This window comes from Manacus candei, unplaced genomic scaffold (assembly GCF_025592945.1).
Source record: "Manacus candei isolate 608988 ecotype Guabito, Panama unplaced genomic scaffold, ASM2559294v1 h1tg000023l, whole genome shotgun sequence".
Taxonomy (NCBI): Eukaryota; Metazoa; Chordata; class Aves; order Passeriformes; family Pipridae; genus Manacus; species Manacus candei.
Window position 1 is genome coordinate 15,112,509 of NW_026138071.1, and position 26,352 is coordinate 15,138,860.

General features: G+C 37.1%; 1 protein-coding gene across 3 annotated transcripts in view; it reads right to left on the reverse strand.

The window, feature by feature from the left end:
* The window catches only part of TTN (titin), a 241,215-nt gene that overhangs the window by 92,858 nt on the left and 122,005 nt on the right, over positions 1 to 26,352 (reverse strand). For 2 of the 3 annotated variants that reach the window (XM_051787288.1, XM_051787287.1), the window contains 24 exons: positions 22,829 to 22,945; positions 17,630 to 17,725; positions 16,994 to 17,068; positions 15,989 to 16,069; positions 14,728 to 14,832; positions 14,126 to 14,203; positions 13,704 to 13,757; positions 13,305 to 13,388; positions 9,422 to 9,472; positions 6,940 to 7,335; positions 6,464 to 6,739; positions 5,959 to 6,234; positions 5,665 to 5,804; positions 5,072 to 5,198; positions 4,722 to 4,985; positions 4,349 to 4,615; positions 3,949 to 4,212; positions 3,269 to 3,408; positions 3,016 to 3,142; positions 2,630 to 2,896; positions 2,264 to 2,530; positions 1,552 to 1,818; positions 1,322 to 1,461; positions 246 to 372 (listed from right to left, as the gene is read on the reverse strand). In XM_051787288.1, the coding sequence (XP_051643248.1) occupies positions 246 to 372; positions 1,322 to 1,461; positions 1,552 to 1,818; positions 2,264 to 2,530; positions 2,630 to 2,896; positions 3,016 to 3,142; positions 3,269 to 3,408; positions 3,949 to 4,212; positions 4,349 to 4,615; positions 4,722 to 4,985; positions 5,072 to 5,198; positions 5,665 to 5,804; positions 5,959 to 6,234; positions 6,464 to 6,739; positions 6,940 to 7,335; positions 9,422 to 9,472; positions 13,305 to 13,388; positions 13,704 to 13,757; positions 14,126 to 14,203; positions 14,728 to 14,832; positions 15,989 to 16,069; positions 16,994 to 17,068; positions 17,630 to 17,725; positions 22,829 to 22,945 (4,086 nt within the window). Of the gene's footprint in view, positions 1 to 245; positions 373 to 1,321; positions 1,462 to 1,551; positions 1,819 to 2,263; positions 2,531 to 2,629; positions 2,897 to 3,015; positions 3,143 to 3,268; positions 3,409 to 3,948; positions 4,213 to 4,348; positions 4,616 to 4,721; positions 4,986 to 5,071; positions 5,199 to 5,664; positions 5,805 to 5,958; positions 6,235 to 6,463; positions 6,740 to 6,939; positions 7,336 to 9,421; positions 9,473 to 13,304; positions 13,389 to 13,703; positions 13,758 to 14,125; positions 14,204 to 14,727; positions 14,833 to 15,988; positions 16,070 to 16,993; positions 17,069 to 17,629; positions 17,726 to 18,194; positions 18,279 to 18,880; positions 18,965 to 19,203; positions 19,303 to 19,524; positions 19,747 to 19,926; positions 20,038 to 20,295; positions 20,380 to 21,450; positions 21,535 to 22,480; positions 22,565 to 22,828; positions 22,946 to 23,304; positions 23,416 to 23,673; positions 23,758 to 24,827; positions 24,912 to 25,940; positions 26,025 to 26,352 lie in introns of all 3 variants that reach the window. The other variant, XM_051787289.1, reaches the window with a different exon arrangement.

The window sequence follows — 26,352 nt, forward strand, 5'->3', positions numbered from 1 at the left end:
GAAGCCTTCAAGGCCATCTCCTGAATTTTACTTCTCCTATACAAATAAATTATATACAAGGTTAAAAAAAATATAGGACGTTCCTAAACTAAAAAATTAAGATGATTTGAGTAACTAATCCTTGAGTTGCTATACTTAAAAGGATCACTGGGGATGCAATACACTATAGAGATTTTCCACCCATTCCCAAGAGGCAATGAGTACCATGTTTTTGCTTCATTAATTTCAGTTTAAAAGACACTTACGTTTCACTCGAAGGTGAGCGCCAGACTTGGCATTTGCTGCTTGGAAATCTACTCCACCAGCTTGATCTAAGCGCACATTGTACAGTGTAAGGAAGTGCTTTTTGCCTTCTTCCTTGATTTCACATTCCTGCAAAAATAGAATTGAAACAATTTTTTTGTACTCCTCACCACAAGAACTACTACTACTTTTCTTCATATCATGCATTTGTTTTCGTCTTCTCCACTCACAAACTTAGGCCCACTGCCACATGAAATACACTTTAAAAACATTCATTCATAGGCCTTTTCTTTCAAAGTCTCTTCCTAATACAGTCTGTTTCCTCTTAAAAAGAAAGGGAAAGAGGCACCACATTTGTCTGCTGATTAACTAGCCAATATATCAATATGTAGATCAGCCAGAGGCCTAGTTCCCCTAAGGGAACTAGAAATTGTTAAGCTTGTGCTGTGACCTTTACTTGAAAAGACCTTTCCTTCTCTTATCCAGAGACTGATTTCATGGAACTTCTGATCTTTGTGCATTATTCACATTTGTACCGTTACATCAAGCAATTGCCAAATTATTGCCAGTTGTGATTGTATTGTTTCTTTATTTTCCAGATCCTTTCATCAAGGAATTAAGAATATTTGATTAAGCTCTATACAATTTTATACTAATTTTAACTGTCACAGAAATGAAAAAGGGTTTGAAAATATGATCTACATCTATTTAAACCAAACATAACTCAAAAATTGAAGCAAATGCAGGTAACACAGAGTTTGTATTTTTAAATGCCATTATGTTTAAGTGAATTATACAAGGTCTTTGCACTTTGGATGCATGATTGTTAAGGACTAGTAATAAAGAATATACCAATTTATGTAAAATAATGTATGGTTTAGCCATTTTATATAACATTTTGGATTAAGTCTGTATTACATTTTAAAAGTTACTAATGAAAAAAACCAGTATTTTTATTACAGTAACCCTTATTGAAAGCATAAAGAGATTGTTTTTGGTTTCTGAAGCCTCCCTTACACCCTAGCTCCCTGCAAATTGTTGAGACATACATAAAAAACATCCTGAAATATTTGCTTACAGCTGATTCAGTAAGGGGTTCTCCTTTTAGCTTCCAATTCCCATGGACACCTTCCTCGGAGATTTCAATGTCAAAACGGGCAGTCTCTGTCTCGATCACCTCCACGCTGTACAGTGGTCGTACAATCTCAATATCCCGGTCTGCAGAAAAAAAAAAGTGATTGACTCCCGCAATGCCTAGCAGATCCCACAAGGTCTCTACTACAGAGCAGCCCACTAAAATCACCATACCTTCAATATTGAGTTTAGCAGAGGTTTGATCAGTACCACAGTCACAAGTGTACTGTCCGATGTCTTTCTTCAAAGCTTTTTTGAGAATAAGGATTCTCTTTTTACCATCAGCCTTAATAACAACATTCTTTGATGCAGTAATCGGATTGCCATCCTTCATCCATTTCACTGGGGCATCTGCCTTGCTGATTTCACATTGTAAGATTACTTCATCTTTCTCTACGGCAGTGTAATCCTGCAGCTTCCCAGTGAAGTAAGGGTCTCCCTCTGCAAGCAAAAGTTAAGATGTTTCAGTCTGAAGTTTTAGTCTTTCAGAAAAAAACGATTCGTTTCTGCCATAAAATACATTTCTTGTTTATGTCCTGCAAGAAGGATTAAATATAGTCCTTATAAATATTTCACAGGGCTGTTGTAAGAAGGAAAACAATAAACATCTAAAAACCAATTCTTTTTCTTTTGATGTTCTAGGAGTTTCAGAGCACTGTTTAAGTTATCTAATTACTAACTTTGCAAGAGTTGCTTGAAATTTTAAAGTTAATTTAATCATCCTTTGTGAATAGGAAAACAGAGACCCACAGAAGAAAAAGAAATCGTAAAATTTTCAAAATCACATGTAGATTTAGACCAACTCCAAGAATTTCTGACTGTCATTTTTTATGAATAAGACTCTTCTGACAATATACATCAGGTAAATTCTTTTGGGTATTCTTACCAAGAACAGTGAGTTTAGCTTCTGAGGATTTGCCCATAGCTTCTACTTTAATCTGAGAAGTGTCATCAATAGTAAGATCTTTAATTGTGAGTGTATGGAATTTGCCGTCATCTGTCATTGAAACCACTTTGCTGGTATGTAGTCGTTGGTCATTCTTGAACCAGGCAACAGAGATATTTTCATGAGAGAGTTCCACAGTGAACTCTGCAGTTTCTCGTTCCTTTTTGGTTACATCCTTGAGAGGAGTAATGAATTTCAGGCGGATACCTATAACAAAGTAACATTTCATTAACAATAACATTATCAATAAAAACCATTCAAGTACTATGATGCAAAACTTTCCTGGGAAGGCAAAGTCTAACAAACCTTCAATAATTAGCTTGGCACTTGTTCTTTTATCCTCAGCTTCAAATGTATATTTAACTTCATCCTCAAAGGCAACAGATTTAATAATCAGAGCATGCTTTGTTCCGTCTGAAACAATTTCAAATCTTTCATCAGGAGTGATCTCTTCTGTTCCTTTCAACCAGCGGAAAGTCTTGGGTTCTCTGGATACCTCACATTCAAACTTAGCTTCATCCTTCTCAAAGACCTTCACATCGCTCAGTGGAGTGATAAAGATGAGAGGTAATTCTGAAATCAAAGAAGAGATCTTTCAGATCAGTGATAGGTTCATACAGAAATTGCTGATGCTAGATTTGTTCTAATACCCTGAAACACATGTGGAAATATCGGCCAAATGCAGACTGTACCTTTCACTTTCAGATTAGCAGCACTTTTAGCATTAGCAGCTTGGAAAGACACTTCTCCAGTCATATCAAGGTTGCAGTTATGAAGGACAAGAATATGCTTCTTCCCATCTTCAATGATTTCACAGTCCTGGTGATAAAGAAACACACCCCCCACCCCAAATATGAATATTCTGAGAAACCACCAAAAAACCATTATTATTAAATATGTTTTTCTGCTGTAAATTATGGTCTGAAAATAAAGAAGTAAGCTTACAGGAGAAGGTGTTAGAGTTTCTCCCTTTAGCTTCCATACAGGATGGACATCAGGCTCAGAAATTTCAATTTCAAAGCGTGCTGTTTCACCAACAAATACCTCCACTCCATACAGTGGACGCTCCACTTTAATTATGCGAGCTAAAATAAAAAAAAATAATCAAAAGTTCACATCTGTTTACTCACAAAATCCATGCCATAAACATGTAATATTGGAAAGGATCTCAACTCTCTCCCTATTCCTTCTTTTGGGCATTCAAATGCTATGACCAATAAGTGTTTATCTAACCTCTTTTTAAAAAGCTGCAAGTTTTGGCAGTCTACAGCATCCTTCTATAATATGTCTGAAAATTTAGTTATTTTTAGTAAGAATATTTTTCCTCATAACTAACCCAGATATCTGTTGCAGTGAACTAAGCTAACTGCTTTTTTCCTTACTGTAAATTGACATAGAGACTAATATATCATCACTGTCTTTACAAAAGCCATTTATATATCCTCAGATATATTGTTTCTAGTAAATACTTTTAATAATTGTAAATCTAGATACTTCAGCTATTCATTGTGACAGCATGCTTTCTATGGGTACATTTTTGGTCTTGTACTCTAGAGAGTGTCTGTCTGTCTACACCATTTTACAAAGGTTTCAGTACTTTCCTTAGCTAAGACATGATAACTTACACTCAACGCGGATATTAGCACTTGTCTTGTCGGTTCCACAATCACACTCGTAAACACCCTTATCACTCTCTGCAGCTTTCTTGATCTTCAGGATACGGCGCAAGCCATCCGTTTTTATGGAAATTCTGTTGGAAGCTACTAGTTCTTCACCATCTTTATACCATTTTACTGGCACATCTTTGCTAAGTTCACACTCCAGAGTAATATCATCTTTCTCTACAGCACTGTAGTCTTGTAACTTCACGGTGAAATATGGATCGGCCTCTACAAAAGGCATAGTGGATACGTAAAGGTAAATTAGTAAAATGAATTTACTAAAACATCAATATTTTGTCCCTTTCTACTTATAAAAATTGTTAATACATATCATATAGCATATTTTAAATTATTGATGTATTACCTAAGACTTTGAGGTTGGCTTGTGTGTTCATGTCCTTGACTACAGCCTTTATTTCAGAGATATCATCAAGTGTTACTTCTCTCATTTCTAATTTATGAATTTTGCCTTCTGAAGTAATAAGAACTGTTCTGCTTGTATGAAGTCTCTTGTCATTTTTGTACCATTTCACTGGCATATCTTCATGAGAAAGCTCAAATTGAAAGTGAGCTGTTTCCCCTTCTTTCACTGTTTGATCCTGTAGAGGTGATATGAACTTCAGCCTCACACCTGTAATGTAGACACATAAATACCATCAGAAAAAAGGCTAATGTAGTTCTAAAAGATATATTCTTTATCGATTTTCTTATTCTTTTGTTCATAAGAAAATACTTGCCTTCCACAAACAGTCTTGCTGTGCTCTTCTTGCCATCAACTTCAGCAGTGTACTCTCCCTCATCATCAAACTGTGAATCATTGATAACAAGAATATGCTTCTTTCCATCTGCAATGATGTCAAATTTTTCTCCAATCTTGAGTATATCAGTGCCCTTAGACCATATAACATTGGCTTCTCTGGTAAGGACACACTCAAACCTTGCTTGGCGCTTCTCAGGAACAGTAACATCTTTCAGGGGCACAGCAAAGTCCAATTCAATTTCTAGAAGCAAAACATAACACGTCATTTGTAATGTGCTCCATGTGAACTCTGTTTTAGCTGGTATCATACTCCATGGTGCATCATACCTTTTACTGTCAGGATAGCTGTAGTAACAGCGTTAAGTGCCTGATAAAGGACTTCACCAGCTTGCTCTAACTTGACTTTGTGTAAGGTTAGGAAGCGTTTTCCTCCTTCAGCTTTGATTTCACATGTCTGGAGAGATGACAGAGTTTGGTAAATACAATGCCAATGCCTTACTGCTAGGTTTTTTAATAAAAGATTTTATAAACATTTTATATGCACTAAACAGTCAGGGAGAAAGACTGAAATTGCTTTTAAAGTTAACACTTTCACTCAGTAATTTAAAAATGGAGTAAATTTATTCAGTGTTCCACACTTCTTTAGAATGCCAGAATAGTTCCTACAATGTATGTAGGATATTTCTATTATTGTCTGAATTACATGCTGAAATCCCTTAAGAAAATGAAGGCTTTCAAAACTTAGCTTTTATGGCATACTATCCTTACTTAGAGAACCAGTGTTTTTTAATCAACATATGGTTTAGCCCTTCTGTGTTCTGGACTGAGTAGTAATGACAGATCTTGCAATAAAGACTCAAGGAACCTGTTCACAGTGTTTAATATAAATTCATTGTGTTGTAAAATTCAAGGATGCTTACAGGTGAAGGTCTCAGAATTTCTCCTTTCAGCTTCCATTCACCAGGAATATCATCCTCAGATATTTCTGTATCAAAGTTTGCTGTTTCTTTCTCATAAACTGTAACATCCTCTAATGGCTTCAGAAGTTCAACTTCACGTTCTAGAATGTACAAATAAACACATATATAATTAGGTCAAGTTTTGATAGAGCTTTATAATAATTCAGGTTACCTCTTTTTTTTATTTAGACGTTTTTCAACATCGGCCTATGAGCTGATTAAATATAATCAAAAAAAAAAAAAAAGATTTCTTACCACCAAGGGTCAGTTTAGCTGGGTATCTGCGACCTTCAACTTCCACTGAATATTCTCCAACATCAGCAGGGCCAGCATTCTTGATTTTCAGGAAAATTTTATTTCCTTCTTTCAAGATTTCTGTCTTGTCAGTGGGTTCAGCAGGAATTTCCTCATCTCCTTTAAACCATTTAATGTTTGGTGTATCCTTGACAATGTCACAGCTGAAAGTAGCTGTTCCTTTTGGTTTAACATGCTGGTCTCTTATGGGTTTTACTAACCAGTCCCTTATAATCTCTGCATGACAAAAAGTTACATAAGAATACAGCTTAGTAGACTTTTACTAAAAATAGATGTGTCATAAAAAGAAGTAGAACTAACAGATTTTGTATTACAACAAGCTTTCAATAGCTGCAAAAATCTTATCTGTCTGTTTATATTGTAATACTAGGAGAAAAAACTTTTCTGATTTTAAAATAGCCCAAATATGCTAGAGAGAAAAGAGAACATGATTTTGATTGCTTACCTACTACCTTAACACAAGATGAGCATGACAGCTCAGAGTCTTCCACAGTAACAGTGTAAGTGCCAGCATCAGCATCATCTGAATCAGTGACCGTGAGAGAATGTGACAAACCAATAACACCCAGAGCAAATTTCCCAGGCTTGGCTTTGATGATCCTACCATCCTTTCTCCAGACCACATTTCTTTCTTTGTTAAGCTCACATGTCAAGTACAGTGGCTGGCCTTTAATGACAGTAGTTTCTTCTTCAAGTGTTTTCACAAACCGCACTGGGAGTTCTGTGGGAAACACATAATTTCCAATTGTTCAATTATATACAGAACATGTGATGCAAAAATAGCTTATAGAATAATATGTGTAGCGATTGAGAGAAACAAAAGGATGCATCTACCAACTACTGTAAAATTACAAAGCACCAGTTCTTCTAGCTTAAGGAGTAGCTAGCCTAAATTATTCATAAATTTGAAACAGGGAATACCTTCAACAATGAGTTTGGCTGTAGAGGTCTTCTCTTTGTTCCCCAGTCGTAATACACAAGTATATTCACCAGCATCAGACAGTTGGACATCAATAATATGCAGCTTCCTATCTTTGCCATCAGCAATAAACTTGTGTTTTGGGCTCTCTCGGATGTTACTTCCATCTTTCATCCAGCTGGTAATTGCAGTGGATGGTGAAATAAGGACTTCAAAGATTGCAGAAGACCCAACAGACTCAGCTTCTTTTAGCACTATATCTTTCATCTCCTTGACAAACTTCAGTGGTACAGCCTTAAGTTGGTAAGTGAATGGAGGCTCTTCAGGAGGTTTTTCACCACCACTGCCTGGTCTGAGTTTCCTTCTTTCTGCATCTGCTGGTGAAGGTGTCTTCTTGGCTGTAATTCAGATTCAGAAATGAATAAACTAATCCTTATTCCTTGCTTTTGGTTATAGGTTGGGCTGATTTTGGTTGGGGTAGATTTAATAGCCTTCACAGAAGCTAGTATGGGGCAGTGTTTTGGATTTGTGTTGAAAGCAGTGTTGATAATACAGAGATGTTTTTGTTATTGCTGAACAGCACTTGTGCAGAGTCAAGGTCTTTTCTGTTTCTCATACTGCCCCACCAGTGAGTAGGCTGGGAGTGCACAAGAAGTTGGGATGAGACACAGCCAGGAAAGCTGATCCCAGCTGACCAAAGTGATATTTCATACCACATGGTGTCACGGTCAGTATATAAAGTTGGGGAGAAGAAGGAGGAAGGGGGGAGATTCAGTTATGACATTTGCCCTTCAAGTGATGGAACCCTGCTGTCCTGAATATGAGTGAACAGCTGTCTGCCCATGGGAAGTGCTGAATGAATTCCTTGGTTTGCTTTCTTTGTGTGTGCAGCTTTTGCTTTTCCTGTTAAACTATCTTTATCCCAACCTGTGAGTTTTCTCACTTTTACCCTTCTGATTCTCTCCCCCATCCCACTATGAGGGAATGAGTGAGCGGCTGTGTGGGGCTTGGTTGCCAGCTGGGGTTAAACCATGACAGTCCTTTTCAGTGCCCAGCGTGGGGCTTGAAGGGTTGGAGATAACAGGTTTGACTGGAATGCGTTAGATTGAATTAAAATCTGTTAGTGCTGTTTAGCTGTTAATTGACAGGCTCCTGTGCTTGCCATGGAGTTTGCTTGCCTGACTGTATTGTTAGAGTCTAATGCTTGCTAGTTGCTGCTTTTTGCTCTTGTTGCTGGCTGTAGTGCTGCAGTGCTGACCATGGCACTCTGCTGTGCCTGGGAATGACTTGGTGACAGCCATTGGGATGTGCCTGGGCTGGGCAATGGCCTGGTCGTCACTGCTGTTTGTGTGCGCTGCTGTGCTGGACAGGCTGGAGCTCCAGTGTGAACTCAAGGCAACGGGACTGTGACCTGTGGATGAGTCCACAGTGTAGCAAATATCCACCTGCATCCTGTGAAGGACCCCATGCTGGAGCAGGTGGATGCCCACAGACAGCTGTGACCCCAAGAGAACCTGACACTGGAGCAGGACTAGTGACCCTTGGGGGGACTCGTGCTGGAGCAGCCTGTTCCTGAAGGACTGCACCCCGTGGAAGGGACCCATGCTGGAGTAGTTTATGAAAAGCTGCAGCCTGTGGAAAATACTCACATTGAAGAAATCAGTGGAGCACTGTCTCCCGTGGAAGGGGCCCCACACTGAAGCAGGGAAAGAGAGGTTCCCCTGCAGCCCATGGTGTAGACCATAGTGAGGCAGGCTGTCCCCCTGCAGCTCATGGGCTCTAATGCTGGAGACTAATTACTGTAGTAGGAATCCCATGTTGCTAGTTGGACTAGGAGCAATGGGAAGAGTTCATTGCCATGCTAAATCCTACAACCTGACCCTAAAGGACCAAGGGTGAAGATTTTTATAGATATATCTTTAAATCATTGTAACCCATTATTTAAGCTGTATGTTACAGCAATTACTATAACAGGAACAATGCAAACCAAAGGAGGAGAAGCCTTACAAGTAGAAGTGCAAGTGCAACAGTGACCCAATTTGAGCTGGCTTTGGAGCCAAATAACTCCATGTAATACACCAACTCTTCTGTCCTGAGTGACCACCAGAACAGATGGAGCCCAACGTCATGGACCAAATTAATTCAGTGGATATTTTGTGGACATGAGTGGACATTTTATGGACATTTTACTGTGCTAGTTCATCAACTAAGGGAATGATATTTGTGCATCATACCAAAGGATGGGAAGGGTTGTGATGGTTAATGAGGTTGTATTGAATAGTGTGGGACCTGAGCATGATGTAAATGGTATAGAATAAGGGGTGGATGATGTACTGGTTTGGGCTGGGGGAGAGTTAATTTTATTCATAGTAGCTTGTACGGGGCTGTATTTTGAACTTGTGCTGAAAACAGTGTGAAAGAGTGGCTGTGTGGTACTTGGTTGCCAGCTGGGGTAAAACCATGACAAGGTTTGTAGTATCCTACCTTTGACTGGACTGATACCCTTCGGAGCTTCTTCCTTTGGTGGCTTGGCCTCTGAAGTAGAACAACAATATTATTAGGAATGTAGTTAAATAAATCTAAGACAAGCATTTATTCTACATATCAGATTTTTAATTCCTTTAGTTACCCTACATGTACAAAGAGAAGAAGATATAAACATATGCATATATGTTTATATATGAACTTATACTGTCTATATCTCAATGGTAAGTTCAATATCTTGAAGCATGGGAAGCAGTAGGGATTAACAGGCACCTTAGAACCTCCTAGTTTCTCTATGTATTGTCCTGCCTCTTCTTTTGTAAAATTTTGCCATTCCTTGATACTAGATTTAAGATTAGGCCCTTGATCAATACCCACCTGTCAGCCCAAATAGTTTCAGTACCTATTAAAATTATATGTTGGCATTTTTTTTAGACAAAGCACACACTTTTACTAACGAAGACAACAGACCTACAAGTTGTGTAAATTAAGTACATGTCTCAGGACAATGCAGTACTTTCACAAGTGAGGGATGTTCTGTCAGTAACCTAATTTGTGATGAATCATCTCAGAATTTTGAAAATATTAGCCATGCTATGTTGCTTCTCATTATTTTTTTGTAAAAGGAAATATAAAAGATACTTTTAATGGGAGAATGATATGAATGAAATGCAGGACAGATTTTAGTGTAGTGGATGGAAAAATGAATACTAGAAAAAATGAGTGAGTTTTTCTAAGAAGATAATGGCAGACAAAATGATTTACACAGTCTTATAAAAGTGTAAGACTAAGACAATGAACAGTAATCACACAGATGTATGTACAGACAGGTAAGACAAACATGTCAAGAGTGGCTGAATGCCAGTACAGCCAGCTGACAGACTATGATGAAATTGTGAATGGTGTTACTAAAACATCACAATGGCAAGTGATATTCTCCTGAAGCAAACAGTACAAGCACTTCGTGGAAGAATTCAGCATCAATCTTCCTCACCTCTCTTTGCATGAGACTTTGCAGGAACATCCAAAACTTCACATGATTGTCCAGGTGCATCCAAATTCTTGTTTTCACTTGAAAGTCTAGTGGCCTGCTCAATCAGATGAGCAGGTTCTGATATCTGGTATTCTTTCTCTCCTGCTTTCTTGGGAGTTATTATCTTACCTATCTTTGAGGAGTAAGTAACTTTTCCATTTGCATGTATTTCTTTGCTTGATGGTAATTTGTCTGAAAGCTTTCCCTTCTCTTTTGTCATGGTACCAGTTGTGCTTTTCCCAATGTCATGTTTAGTTGATGTTTTTTCATCTGCTATACCTTCTGCAGATTTCATTTCTTCAATTTGACCTTTTTTGCTTTTGTGAGCTAGAGCCTCTTTATGTTCATCCTGAATGGTATGAACTTCTTGAAATTGTTCTTTATCTTGACTTCCTGGCAGCTGAATAGCAACTTTCTCTTTTGACTCGGATCTGTCAACTACTTCATCTTTGACTTCCTTTTCATTTTCCTCTATGGAAGCTTCACTTTTGATCCCTTCTGCTGTAAACAGTGTATCAAATTCTTTTTCCACAGGCAGCTTTTCAGGGACATTTGATTTTCTAATTTTGTCTTCTTTTGTGTGACTGCTGAAGATAGTTTTCTCCTCCTTCTCTGGTATAATCCTTTTGCCTGTTTTTTTATCACTTAGCAGTGCTTTCTCAGTCAACAATTGTCCTGAACCCTCCTCATAATGAACTTCTTTCTCTGTAGAATATGTTTCTCTTACTTTCCTTTCTGCTACTTCTGGCTTAGGAATAGATGGTTTAAAGACTAGGTGAGGTTTTTCTCTGGAAAACTCCTCATCTTCAGTGGGGTGTTCTAGGTCAACATCTTTTCTCAATGCTGGTTCAGCCTCCTCAGATAGGTCTAAGGAATGTAGTTCTGGTGATGTAAAGTCCAGTTTTTTACCTTTCTCATAATCTTGAATATCTTCCATTTTCTTTGCTTCTTTGCTAAAAATCTTATCCATAGAAATTTCAGCTACTGTGCTACCAGATTTATTAATCCGTTGAGTTTTACTTGGTATGTCATGCTCCTTCATGGATTCTCCAAGAGGAACTTCAGATTTCTCTACAGTAAAACCTCCTCCCTCATTTTCATTTCTAAGCAGAGGAGTTTCAACTATTGCTGCCTCTATGATATCCTGTACAAATAAAGTTTTATCCTTAATGTGAAATTCTTCAGGTTGCAAACTTATTTTTGATTTTTTCTCTTTTCCTAGAAGTCTTTTCTGGTCCCTGGGCTGAGATGGATTTTTGGGTTTAGGTACGTAAGTTGACTCAGTTTCTTCTTTTCCATGCTCAAGAATCTTTCCTTCATGAAGAACACTAGACTTGTCAGAGCCTTTCTCTATGGCACCTTCCCTATGAACAAGTAATTTAATTCCATCCTCTTTTTCTTCTCCAGAATCTCTTTCCACACTTTCAGATGTTATAGAAATCAATTTCAGTTCCTCATCAGGTAGTGGTAGTTCATCCTTTGTACAAGTAATGTGATCTATTTTGACTTCTAATTTCTCACCTGTAAGAGTAGTCTTTCTTGGAACTACAGGTGCCATTTCTGCTTCCTCTTCTTCAGAAGCCAGAATGAAATATTTAAGAGCAACTTTCTCCTTCTCATCTTTCTCTGACTTCAGTATTCCATCAGCTGTTTCCAGTGAGATTTTGTACTCAAGAGGCTCTATTGTCTGAATTGTCTCCTTAGGACTTACTTTCTCTTTTACGTGCAAATGTTTTTCAACCAAAATCTTCTTTAACACAATTGACTCAGGCTTTTCTTCTTCTACTGGGGGCATTTTACCTCTGTGCTTTAGTACAGATGGTGCATCAGGCTTTTCTGAAGCTACAAAGGTTTCACAGGTAATTTAGAGAGTTAAAATCCAAAAGAATAAGGATCAAGAACAATAGTTTTAAGATTTTAAGACAAATTTTCCAGCTATACCTGAAATAAAATTAACACAGAACATTTTTTCTCCACACAACAGAAAATTTACAACACAGTCACAAAAGAAAAGAAAGATAAGAATGGCACACATGAACAGAAGACCTGTTAGTATTGTCTCACCACTGTTAGTATTGTCTCATTAGATCACCAATTTAAATCCAGTCCAGGTTAAAAGTAGCAGAAAATGACAGCTATCTGGCCACTGATGTAAAATGGGTTAATTATGCCACTGGAGGCCTGGCTACATCACCAGATCAGTGGCCAAGAGACATTCATGACTAGGCTTCTCAACTGCCCAAGATCTGTAACATGAGGCCCCTTGAACGGTGGGCAAGCAGAATGTACATCAGTTCTGCTGGTGGAGCATGGGCTCAGAGTGTTTCAGAGGAATCAGAATCTTCAGGTTTTTTCCACAGCAGGCTATGATCCGGGTAAGCATATCAGATGAAAGTAGTAATACTCTAGTTCTCCAACACCACTGCCACTTTTCCTCAGGACTTCAATGACAAGTTAAAATCAGAAAACTAAACAGCACAATGATTGTTTAGAAACATGTAACTTCCCTTTTTCTACAGAGAAAATACAAGATGCAATTCAAAGACAGACATCAGGACATAAACAACATGAAGGAATCAACAGAATACACAAATCTCATTGTAGGACAACAAATGAAGACAGACATATCACCATCCAGGAAAAAAAAGAACACAGATTCATCTTCATAGTATATCAGAGACACTTTTAGATCTGGTGACAGTACCTAGAGTAATAAGATCCTTGAATAGGGCCTCAAATCTTCCTGTAATGAATGAATTATTGTATAGCTCTTCATTTTTTTTATCCTGAAGGTATTTAGGTATCTCAGAGAGAAAAACCTTATAAATAGCATAGAATAAACATAAATACCTGCTTTCTTTCCAACAACTGGGGCTGTCACTGGAGCAGTAACAGCAGGTGCTGGTTCTGCAGCCGGTTTTGGAGATTTTAGAGCTGTAGGGAAGAAAAAAGAGTTCTTGTTTTAATACATTATTTTAAGTTTGATATTTAAAATGTTTTGTAGATGGTATGAAAGTTCCACTCTTATTAATATCAAAGGAATTTGTTTAATGTGGACACTTCTAGGATTCAGCAGCACAGGGTGCTGAGCCATCTTGTCTAGACAGTGCTTTTGCCAAAAAGGGTTGGACCAGATTACCCTTGATGTCCCTTCCAATCTGGTATTCTATGATTCTGTGAATGTTCTTTCAGCCAGAAATCTCTGAATGGAAAATGCTTCACCAATATTCATGACTAAAGAGTTCTTACCTACTGCAGGTTTAGGTTCAGGCTCAGGAGGTGGCACAACTGCTTGCTTAGTTTCTGTCATTTCAAACACAGAAATTACAAGTAGGTTAATTTACATGTTGTGTAATCACATTGAACATTGAAAGTTAGAAACAACAGAGAGAGATAAATGAAGACAGAATTTATTGGTTTATATTTTATTCGGCCGAAAAGCAAGAAATTAACTTGAGATGAACTCTTGGAATGCAAGATACAATGGAAAAAAAGATGAATTTTTCAAGCACTGAAGAATTAAAGACAACAAGAAACCCAGAAGAATTTAAAATGGTTAATCTTGACACAGTAGTTATGGGCAGACTGGACGACAGTAATGCATTATGTTAATATAGCATGAATATAATTTAGTTGCTGCCATAAGGAAAAAGAGCACCACATGTCTGTACCTTTTGGTGGTTCAGGCACATGTTTCTCCTCTTTTTTTATGGTAGGTATCTCAGTTTTCTTCCTAGGAACTTCTGGAACTTTAAAATAATATTTTAACTTTTTAAGATATAGTGAATCATTTTGAATTCCCAAATACAGTAACTTCCAATGCATTTAAAAATTTCATTGTTTTCACACATAAAAGTTTCAGATGTTCATAAGGTTTAGGAATATGTATTTCTTAGAGTGAGATTTGAATAAATTTGAAACAATAAATGGGGAAATGGACAAGTATTTGTAAAATGTTATATCAAAGAATACTTGGATTACATGTTTCACTGTAGTTATATTTTATGAGTATTATAAAATATTTGTAAAGTTTTTTTATGCACACAATAAAGATTGAGAAACAATCGCAAAATGTAGAATTCTGACACAAATGTGAATGTGAAATTTGGTTGTGCTTTCAGCTAAGCTTTAACTTACATAATTAGGTCAATGCAAGCCATCTTTTAAAATCTCACTTTCATTCCTGAATTTAAGAGAATACCACTTAATAGTGGGATTTTATTTTTTTCTTTAAATTATAATTTACCAAATAGATTTGAATGCAATCTAGTACCTTCAGGTTTCTTAATTTTTTCTACTGGAGTAGGTACTGGTTTAACTTCTGGTTTAGGCTCTTTTTCTGGTTTAGGTTCTTCCTCTTCAGGTTTCTTTTTAAGAACTTCAAAAGAAAAGGAATTTCAGTTTTTAAAGCACAGGCAAACAAAGAATAAGACAGTGAACAAGAAAAGATTAAATATATATTATCAATCATAAAGAAACAGGAAAGTAAAATATATAGTTCAATACAAATGGAAGATTTTTGTAACTATTCAAGATACTACTCTGAAAGTCTTTTAAAATACAAATCAATTAGGGCAAAAAGAAGGTTTTAGTAAGAGTAGTCCATCTGAGAGGAAAGATGTCAATGTTAACTGTCTATAATGGAATAAAATTTCTTATAATATCATACATTTATTCACATATTTAAACGATGACTTACTATATGTAATTATGAATTAATAACTGGAGTTAAAGATGATTTTTAGGGAAAAAATGCAGGAATATTATTAAACTTCTATTGACTTCAGAGAGAGAACAAGATTAAATCTTCAAGTATTATATTTGGTGAGCTCAAATTTATATAATATCTATTTTTCATTTTATTTATTTCACTTATTTTTGTCCTCTCAAACCTCCATCTTGGATACCTAATAGATTGAAATATCTAATAGATTGAAATAACTGATGACTGAGGGGTCTGAAAAGTGGAATATCTATATTTTAATATGTTCTCTGAAATTTGAAGGTTGGCTGTAAGGTATATAGGCACAAATCATCTGTCTGTGGTATTTCAAAGAGAATTAGAATTAGTCCTTATTTTTCTAAGCAATAGTTGAGCACAAAGGGACTCAGAATGTCCCAGACTTTGCAGGAAAGTGGACTAATGTCCAATAGTACCACAGGATTCTGTGAGCTGTGCACTACTTCTAAGAAAACCATAAAATAGAGTACAGTGGCTACGTATGTAACTTCAATAACATTTACACTGTCACTGGACAGAGGTCCAGAAGCTGAAGACAGTGGAAAACTCTCAGCTCTAGTGTAAAGAGAGTTATAGGGAACTAGATTTTCAGTGTTCTGCTCTGTTTTCATTACAGATCCTTTGGATCTGAGAGACTTTCTGGCTATCCTCACTTCATCCCTGCAACTACAAAAGAGATAGTATTTGATTATGTAATTTTACATACCACACACATAAAACGATTTTACTTAGGGGAACATGCTGAACAAGGTTAATCTGCTGGGTTTTTTACAACAGAGCCAAGTTACTATACCTCTTTTCAAAACAACTTCTTCTTTTGGTGGAGGAGTAACCTCAGGAATTACTTTGCGAGGTTTCTTTACTAGTCCAGGCACTTAAAAGAATATTATTCCAGATTTTATTATAGGTTCATAACAGTCATAAGAGCTAACCAACAACTAGCCTGTCCAAACATACAAATCAAATGCTGGTTCACTACTGAATATTAAAACAAAGGTAAAATGCTGATATTGAAGTAAATAATTATAATATACTTTCTATATTATTTGCTTACAGCTGTCACCTAAGCTTATACATAAGAGAAAGTTTTGATACAAATCAACAGAAGAGAAGTATGGTTCGAGAAAACTATAAAGGTTATGTATTAAAAAAGAGTTATAGTAGCATTTTTATTTCCTTTTCCTCTTCCATTACAGACTTATGTTACATATCTATTCATCTGAGCTGACTGTCTGTGATATTCATATGGATTCAGTGTAATTTCTAAATCTGGAACAGCATTAAGAAGAGATGTTCACTGCTTAGCTGCTTAGTTGATCTTAAACTCCGGTACATATGAATAATATAAAGGAGTACTTGCAAAGTGGCTTGCTCAATACATTATTCCTCCCCATCTCTGGAAAGCATCCTCTCATAAAAACAAGTTACATTTCAGAAAAATAATAAACTAGATATGTTGGAACAATGCTCTATATATTTAAACAGTATTTTATATTTTATTTTTCCCTAAGCAGAAAACCAAAGGGAGCATCTACACAACTGATAAAACTCATAAAAACTTTCTCACTTTTCTATGATTCTGTCTATTGCATCTCAAGGATTGCATGACATGAGATTAAACTGGACATAAATAGAACACAAACATATACACCCAAGACAGTGGTGCACTGTTGAGCATAATTTAACATAGACAGCTTTTTGATATATCTGAGCCAATTAAAGAAGAAGATACTAAGAACTACAACTTTGGGCCCATGAGAGGCTTATTTTAAGTAAGATCCTTATAGTAGCTAGGTACCTTTAGCAGGTGGGGGTTCCAATTTCGGAGTCTCACCAGGTTTTGCAGTCACAGCTTTCTTCCTTGATTCAGGAGCTTTAAAGAAAATTATGTGAATTTTACAACACACATAATTAGATTAAAAACAAAAAGGAGCTTTCTAAAAAATCCAAACAACTGATTAATACTACTGATGTAATAGAAGGACAAAAGCTGCAAAGCAAAGATTCTTGCTGATTAACTGTTTAGAAAAAGTCAGATGGTCTGTAGGAAGCACAGTTGATTCAAAACCCAAGTTCATATAGTAACACCAGCAAATTATTGCTGGGGATTCTTTTCATTTGCAAGAATACGTTAAAGAGAGAAGAATTACGTTAAGGATAGAAGGAAGTGTTAACTTGGTTAAGATTGTTTTAATGAATTGGTTTTTTCCTGTTGAAAAGAATCCATGTAAACTGACTTGGCATAACACATAAAATATAATGAGAGACTGAACATTAGTCAGGCGCACCATTAAAGTGATAGTAAATTAGAAAAGAAATAAAAAAGACACAAAATGATAACTTTAAAAGCACTCTTTTCAAGATACATCAGTATAGTTTTAAAAGATTATATGTTTGAGTTTCCACTGTTATTTGTGGCTTCAGATGATTATACCTTTAAGTAGATCTTTTGCCAGTTTAATATCTTCTGTGGGTGGAGCAGGTGTTGGTGGTTTTCGCTTTTCAGGGACCTTCTTTTCAGGTTGCAGCACTTTAAATAATATTAGGTAGATTTAGAACAAATATATTGTGATGGTAGTTATGTGAAGAGTAAAATACAAACCGAAAGACCACCATTTTCCATTTCCAGTGAAACCAGTGAAAAAATATCATTGAATTAAATGGGAGCATGAAAGAGGCTTAGGTTATTGCTTTGTAGCATGCACACAATAGAAATATCCAAGCTGACTTAAAAAAGCATGTCAATAATATGAGAACAAAGGTGAACACCAAATGATGAGAAGACTCGTGTGGACAAGAAACAAAATGAAAGCACTTAAAATAATCTTTAAGTTGTACATAGAATTAAATGATCAGAAATAATTTGCAAAACATATCGACAAAGGAAAAATTACACAAAGACCTACAACATACAGACACATGTGAAGAATGACAGAATGAAGAATGCCCAGTAATGAAAGAAAGGTATCTGGCAGCCTCTAGGGAAGTACTTTGTATACCTTCAACTGGTAAAGCTTCTTCGACTTCTACAACTGGAATTTCTTCTGCTTCTTCAGGCTCAGTCTCCTTTATGATTTCATATTCTTTAAAGAATATTGACAACTGGTGTAAGTTTTCAATTATAAGATGGTTTCACATGAACAATTATATTGATATAACTACAAAGAAAGCTACTCCAAAAGACACAGACAAATACACATTAGGAAAACTAATCACTCAGTATCTGTTACCTTTGTGGTAAATGCAAGATTTTGAGAAACTACTCTCTTTCTAAGAATGAATCTGGGTTACGTGAAGAATAGTATTTTTTATGTATATAATATAAACTAAACATTAAATTTGTGGATGAGACATAATAGGAAAGAATAAAATATTCAATGCTCTCTAATAATTTCAGATTACAAATATGAGGGTTTGAGAGACTCTAATTTAGTGGGAATTTACTATTATCTTAAAAAAAGACATAGTTTTTTAGGTATATCCTGTGCAGGAGCACATACTATAATTCCAAAAATTAAAATATAATAGTAGATACAAGAAATATTGACTGCTATTATCTAAAATAGGAAATGAACAATTCACAAACATTACAATGAGAAAAAAGGAAAACATCTATTTTAAAGCTTATATTTAGAAGAAGAGGACAAAGGATTGTCCTTATAGTAATAGATATGATGGCACAAACCTTCACTTGGTAGTGATTCGGGTATTTTAGGAATAGCAACAGGTACTTTCTCATCTGAGACAGGTTTCTCGGTTACCTCAGACACTTAAAAAAAAATATTGTTTCTTTTATTTGTCTGTATATAAATGTACATATGAGACACACAAAAAACAAAGACACTTAGCACACAGTAACAGTGGTCATAATCATGAAAGACTGTGCGCCAGTCTCTCTCAAGGTAGTCTAAAAACAATTATCACATTTTATAGACTTAGTTGGGAACAAAGAAAAGAGAGAATATAGAAAATATTTATTCTCAGGAAATGTCTCCTGGCAATATATACCTTTGGTTGGAGAAGGCTCTGTTTTTTGCAATTGTGACTTTTTAGGTGTAGTAAGAGGCACTTTCTCTTCTGGGACAGTTCTCTCTGGCACTTCAGGTGCTTTAAAGATATTAGTAAATTTTCATTTTTGTGAATATTAAGATACATATATATACATACAATAACGTAAAGTGCAATGTCTAAAAAGAGTAGGGCATACAAAACATAAAGAATAATAAAATTTTAAGTGACATATTATTAATTTAGCCCTGCATACACCAGTGAAACAAGGGAAAAAGTATCCAGAGAATAGAGAAGAGACTCAGTCACTGATGTATGTACCTTTAACTGAAGGAACTGTATGTTTTTTAAGGACAGGCATAGGCTCCGGTGCTTTCGGCACAGTCACAGGCTCTGCTTTCTTGGGCACAGCCAAAGGTTTCTTGGGCACAGCCACAGGCTTCTTTGGCACACCCACAGGTTTCTTGGGCACAGCCACAGGTTTTGGAGGAATGACCACCGGCACCTCCTCTTCTGACTCTTTCTCCTCAGCCACTTCAGGCACTTTAAAGATATTAGTTATTTTTACTTGAATGCACTAAAGGTCATGCATATATAGACTCAAAATGACCAGATGCTGCTCTCACCCCTCCCCACAGAGTGCAGAGGGGCAAGGAACACTCAATTACTGCAACAAAAAAATCCAGAGGGCATGGAAGGCTCCTTCAGAGCACCACCATATACCTTCAGCTGGAGGAGCTTCTGGCTCTCCAGGCTCGGCAACCGGAGCCACCTCTTCTGGTGCTTCCACCTCCTCTTCCTCTTCCAGGACCTCAGCCTCAGGCATCTCGGGCACTTCAAAGATATTAGTGCGTTTCATTTTACATTGTTGAAAACACATGCCAAGTAGGAACAAAAACCAGGGCAACAGAGACACAGTACATCACAACACCAGCTCAAAACCTCACACTCCCATGCAGCACTCTTTCCCCAACACGCACAACCTTGACAGTCTCAGTCAGGAATCAGAGACAGTCCAAGAGAGGGTAGGACAGTGCTTAGGAGAAGAAGATTAAGTGTCTCCTTTGTTAAGTTATCCATGAAGACAGGTACCTCTGGGTGTTGGAAGCTCTGGTGCTTTGGCAGTGGCCACAGGTAGTTTTTCCTCACGAGTAACCTTCCTGGGCACCTCAGGTGCTTCAAAGATATTAGTAACAGTCAGTTTTATACAATAAAGGGGAAGATGTACAATGAAACATAGACTGGAGATGCGCTCATGAAAGTAACCAAACAGGTCTCACAACATCAACCCATCTCTCTCTCTCTCTCATTTGCTGTCTCTTGCTCTCAGACACACACCACCTCACACAGCACAGGCACAGAGGAGTGATGCCTAGTGAGTTCTGTGAGAAAACTGTTGGCTATGTTTAGGTACAGCTTGAGCTGTGAATTAGGATACATTTCTCTGTATTTAGCAGCCTTCCCTCCTTGGAAGGAGAGACTGTCATTCTCAGCCCCGCTGGAATCCGGTTTTTCCCTGGGACCAATCCCAGCCCATATCTAATCTGTGGCATTCCTCATGAATCTGCTGGTGCTTGGAATTCAGCAGTCTGGGTAGAGACAGGGTGAGGACACAATAGTTCTCTTTTCTCCCTATTTTTGTCCTCTATTTCTGTTCTTTGTTTATGCTTTTCTTTTTATTAGCTTATTTTCTTACCCTAACTACCTATTGTGCTTCAATTTTCATTGCACTGTGGCAACTTCCACAGCCTGTATGGTGCAATGGATTTTACAATGATTCTTTCTTCCTTCTAAACCCCCAAATTATCAGCACTTTCTCTAAACACTTGATATGCTGTCACTTCTCACTGCACTTATGTGCATTGCTGAGTAAAAATTGGGTTTTCATTTCAAAAAATTTATGTCTGTCATAAAAACTACCTGAGTCTCTCTAAAGACTCACGTAGACATTCAGTGACAATTTAAGATAACAGAATTGGCCAGCCATATGAAAAACTTATGATAAATTGCTAAAATGGGTTTTTTTTTGTATCTACTGATTCAAAACATGAGAACAAAAGAGCAAATTCAAAATATAACCTGAGTTGTTGATAAAAAATACTAGATTATCAATTTCCTAACTGTTACTTAACACAGAATGTAGAAATGTCACGAAATCACAAATGAACAGGACAACAGACATCAGAAGTAACACGTAAGACAGTAAGAAACAGTCTCATTCAGACTGATGCACAGGGTGACAGGTACCTCGAACTGTGGCAGGTTCTGGCTTTTTTGGCACAGTTACGGGTATAGGCTCTTCCAGAACACCTTTCTTGGGCACCTTGGGCACTTCAAAGATATTAGTACATTTTAGTTTTGTGAGCACTGCAGATGTATACGAAACAATAAGACAGTCAATAGTATATTCACATAATCTGTTTTGAGAAAGTGCTGTGGTTACATTCAGTCATCAGTTATGCTTTGCTTCAAAGCTGTGGAATGACCAGGGTGTCAAATACATCACACAGGAGATGGGAATTCTGGGTTTGGTCTTAGTTTCTCAGTCAAGGTGGAAATGTAGAAAACATATGGCTTCCCAGTAACAGATGATCAGAGACTTATGGAATCCTACTGTATTTGTGCATCAGCCATATATAACACACAACTAGTTTAGCATTGTAACAATTTTTTAGGAAATTAGCATTTGCTTTATCATTACATTCTTGTTTTTTACTATCAATTATTTCCATTCTTTACATATCCTTTAAAGTTTCTGTTTTCCACAGTTCCTGTCATTTAGATTCTATTGTTTTCAGAAATATGTATTTCTATCTTGTCTTTTTGACTATATTAATGTGCTAGTAAGATAATCAGTAGATATATGCAGTCTTTTGCTAGTAAATCTACCTCATGCACATTGACATTAACTTACTTTCAAAGAGGTAGATAACAGATATTGCTGCTGTCATTTGTTAGAAATTTCAGGGATGTAACATTTTGTTCTTTAAACTTAGGACTTATTTTCAGGCTCTTCAGCAGAAAAACGTTATTCTGCTTAAAGTAAACATTCAGTAATTGTTTATTCTCAAACTTTACAAAAATATCAGAAAGCTGCAGATATTTTTCAAAGAATGGAATCTAGTTTTTCTGTCATTTCTTTGACACTCTACATTGCATTTCATATTTTTTAGGCACCTATCTCCAATAGGTCATCATCAGAAAAATTAGTTGAACTGAAGTCCAGAAGAGCATGATGTTTCTTTCTAACAATGATACTAAGAGTGATGATCTGTACCTTTGCCTGGTGGTGGTTCTGGTTGTTTGGGTACAGCAATGGGTGGCTTTTCCTGTGGGACATCTTTCTTGGGCACCTTGAGCACTTTAAAGATATTATTTCCTCTTAATTTCAGAGTTAAATTAATAGAAAAGCTCATAACATTTGAGATAAAATCAAAGAATTTAGATATTACTAAACACTGTAATATTCCTCTAGCGACTGGATGGTTAGTCACATGCACAAAGATAGTCCAGCAGAGGCTAAGGGTAGAGGACAAATAACAAATCTTACAGAAAAGAAGTGATAGCAAATGAAAATACTAATCTATACACTAAAATAAAAAGTAACACTCTCCAGAAGATATACCTTTAGCTTGTGGAGGTTCTGTTTTCTTTGGCACAGCCACAGGTTTCTTGGTCACAGCCACAGGCTTTGGGGGAATGACTGCTGGCACCTCCTTCTCTGCCTCTTCCTCCTCAGGCACTTAAAAGATATTAGATCCTTTTACTTGACTGAGCTTAAAATCAGCAAAGAGTCAAATGGCAAGCAGCAAGGCAGGAAAGTAAACACTTGACAGAGTACCAAGGAGTCCTTTTCAGTTAATCACTCTTACTTCAGGTGGACTACTCGCAGTAGTATGGCCCAAGTATGGGCTTATGAGGGCGGGGATCCTGGTGAGCCCCACCCTCTCTTGCAGGAATGTACTGATGCATAGAGGCACAAAACGACCAGATGCTGCTCTCACCCCTCCCCACAGAGTGCAGAGGGGCAAGGAACACTCAATTACTGCAACAAAAAAATCCAGAGGGCATGGAAGGCTCTTTCAGAGCACCACCATATACCTTCAGCTGGAGGAGCTTCTGGCTCTCCAGGCTCGGCAACCGGTGCCACCTCTTCTGGTGCTTCCACCTCCTCTTCCTCTTCCAGGACCTCAGCCTCAGGCATCTCGGGCACTTCAAAGATATTAGTGCGTTTCATTTTACATTGTTGAAAACACATGCCAAGTAGGAACAAAAACCAGGGCAACAGAGACACAGTACATCACAACACCAGCTCAAAACCTCACACTCCCATGCAGCACTCTTTCCCCAACACGCACAACCTTGACAGTCTCAGTCAGGAATCAGAGACAGTCCAAGAGAGGGTAGGACAGTGCTTAGGAGAAGAAGATTAAGTGTCTCCTTTGTTAAGTTATCCATGAAGACAGGTACCTCTGGGTGTTGGAAGCTCTGGTGCTTTGGCAGTGGCCACAGGTAGTTTTTCCTCACGAGTAACCTTCCTGGGCACCTCAGGTGCTTCAAAGATATTAGTAACAGTCAGTTTTATACAATAAAGAGGAAGATGCACAATGAAACATAGACTGGAGATGCGCTCATGAAAGTAACCAAACAGGTCTCACAACATCAACCCATCTCTCTCTCTCTCTCTCATTTGCTGTCTCTTGCTCTCAGACACACACCACCTCACACAGCACAGGCACAGAGGAGTGATGCCTAGTGAGTTCTGTGAGAAAACTGTTGGCTATGTTTAGGTACAGCTTGAGCTGTGAATTAGGATACATTTCTCTGTATTTAGCAGCCTTCCCTCCTTGGAAGGAGAGACTGTCATTCTCAGCCCCGCTGGGATCCGGCTTTTCCCTGGGACCAATCCCAGCCCATATCTAATCTGTGGCATTCCTCATGAATCTGCTGGTGCTTGGAATTCAGCAGTCTGGGTAGAGACAGGGTGAGGACACAATAGTTCTCTTTTCTCCCCATTTTTGTCCTCTATTTCTGTTCTTTGTTTATGCTTTTCTTTTTATTAGCTTATTTTCTTACCCTAACTACCTATTGTGCTTCAATTTTCATTGCACTGTGGCAACTTCCACAGCCTGTATGGTGCAATGGATTTTACAATGATTCTTTCTTCCTTATAAACTCCCAAATTATCAGCACTTTCTCTAAACACTTGATATGCTGTCACTTCTCACTGCACTCGTGTATTGCTGAGTAAAAATTGGGTTTTCATTTCAAAAAATTTATGTCTGTCATAAAAACTACCTGAGTCTCTCTAAAGACTCACGTAGACATTCAGTGACAATTTAAGATAACAGAATTGGCCAGCCATATGAAAAACTTATGATAAATTGCTAAAATGTTTTTTTTTTGTATCTACTGATTCAAAACATGAGAACATAACAGCAAATTCAAAATATAACCTGAGTTGTTGATAAAAAATACTAGATTATCAATTTCCTAACTCTTACTTAGCATAGAATGTAGAAATGTCATGAAATCACAAATGAACAGGACAACAGACATCAGAAGTAACACGTAAGACAGTAAGAAACAGTCTCATTCAGACTGATGCACAGGGTGACAGGTACCTCGAACTGTGGCAGGTTCTGGCTTTTTTGGCACAGTTACGGGTATAGGCTCTTCCAGAACACCTTTCTTGGGCACTTTGGGCACTTCAAAGATATTAGTATATTTTAGTTTTGTGAGCACTGCAGATGTATACGAAACAATAAGACAGTCAATAGTATATTCACACAATCTGTTTTGAGAAAGTGCTGTGGTTACATTCAGTCATCAGTTATGCTTTGCTTCAAAGCTGTGGAATGACCAGGGTGTCAAATACATCACACAGGAGATGGGAATTCTGGGTTTGGTCTTAGTTTCTCAGTCAAGGTGGAAATGTAGAAAACATATGGCTTCTCAGTAACAGATGATCAGGGATTTATGGATTGCTACTGTATTTGTGCATCAGCCATGTTTCATTAAAGACTGTGTGTTCTGTCCTGGTCTAGGTAGTTACTGTCATCTTTTTACTTGTTACCTGGATAATATCACTATTTTTATCCTTCAGGTTGACTTCACCTTTCTTTTTCTGTCTTTGCATGTTTCCTCTCTTCTTTAACTTATCACATTTTCCCTCTAACATCTCCTGGCTTCCATTCTAATCACTAAATGTTGCTTATAAGTATTTCCTCTTATATTAATTTAAATTTTTTGAATGATTATATCATTACTTTGAGGCAGTACTTCACAGTATTTCAGATGGAGAGGATCTGGTGGCAGAATGAACGTTTTCTCATAGAATTTTAGAATCATTTAGTTTGGAAAAAACCTTTAAAATCATCAAGTCTAACTGTAAACCTAACACTGCCAAGCCCCATTAAACCATGTACTAAGCCATCCCTACTAATAATGTGAACAACTGTTTATGAATTCATTCTCTTGTTAGCATCTTTAAGTTTTTAGCATTTTTTCATAGACATAAGTTCATCATATCTGCTTGATATGTCTTAAACCTAGTACAGCAAAAGTTTGTATGGTTTTAGTTGAGGAAATATTTGACACCCCTGCACAGCAATTCGTATTTGGTATATCTCTCACATTTTTGATATCAAAGTATACAGTGAGAGATCAATTTGAACTGAGACTCATTAAAAAAAAACAACACCCTTCCTTACGATGATAATAGTGGTGACATGTACCTTTAGGAAGCGAAGCTCCTGTTTTTTTAGATACAGCAGGGGGCAGTTTCTCCTCTGGAACAGTCCTCTCAGCCATCTCAGGCACTTCAAAGATATTAGTGCATTTAATTTTACAACAACAATACAACAATGTAAGTACAGAGACTGAAACACAGAGGACAACAGAAATGTTCTGAAATAACAAATTAGCACACGCTCATATTCAGTGCAATTTGTTTAGCAAGCATCATTTAAAACAGATCCAGAACGATAGACAGAACAAAAGATGTTAAGATCATACTTAAGAGAAGACTAGGTGTGCTTGTCATGTATTTCATGATAACGTAGACTGATGGAGTGTTTGATTTCTCAGGAACAGTTAGAGGAATTTTCTGTTCTGGGAATGCCTTTCAGGCATTGCATATTTAAAGAT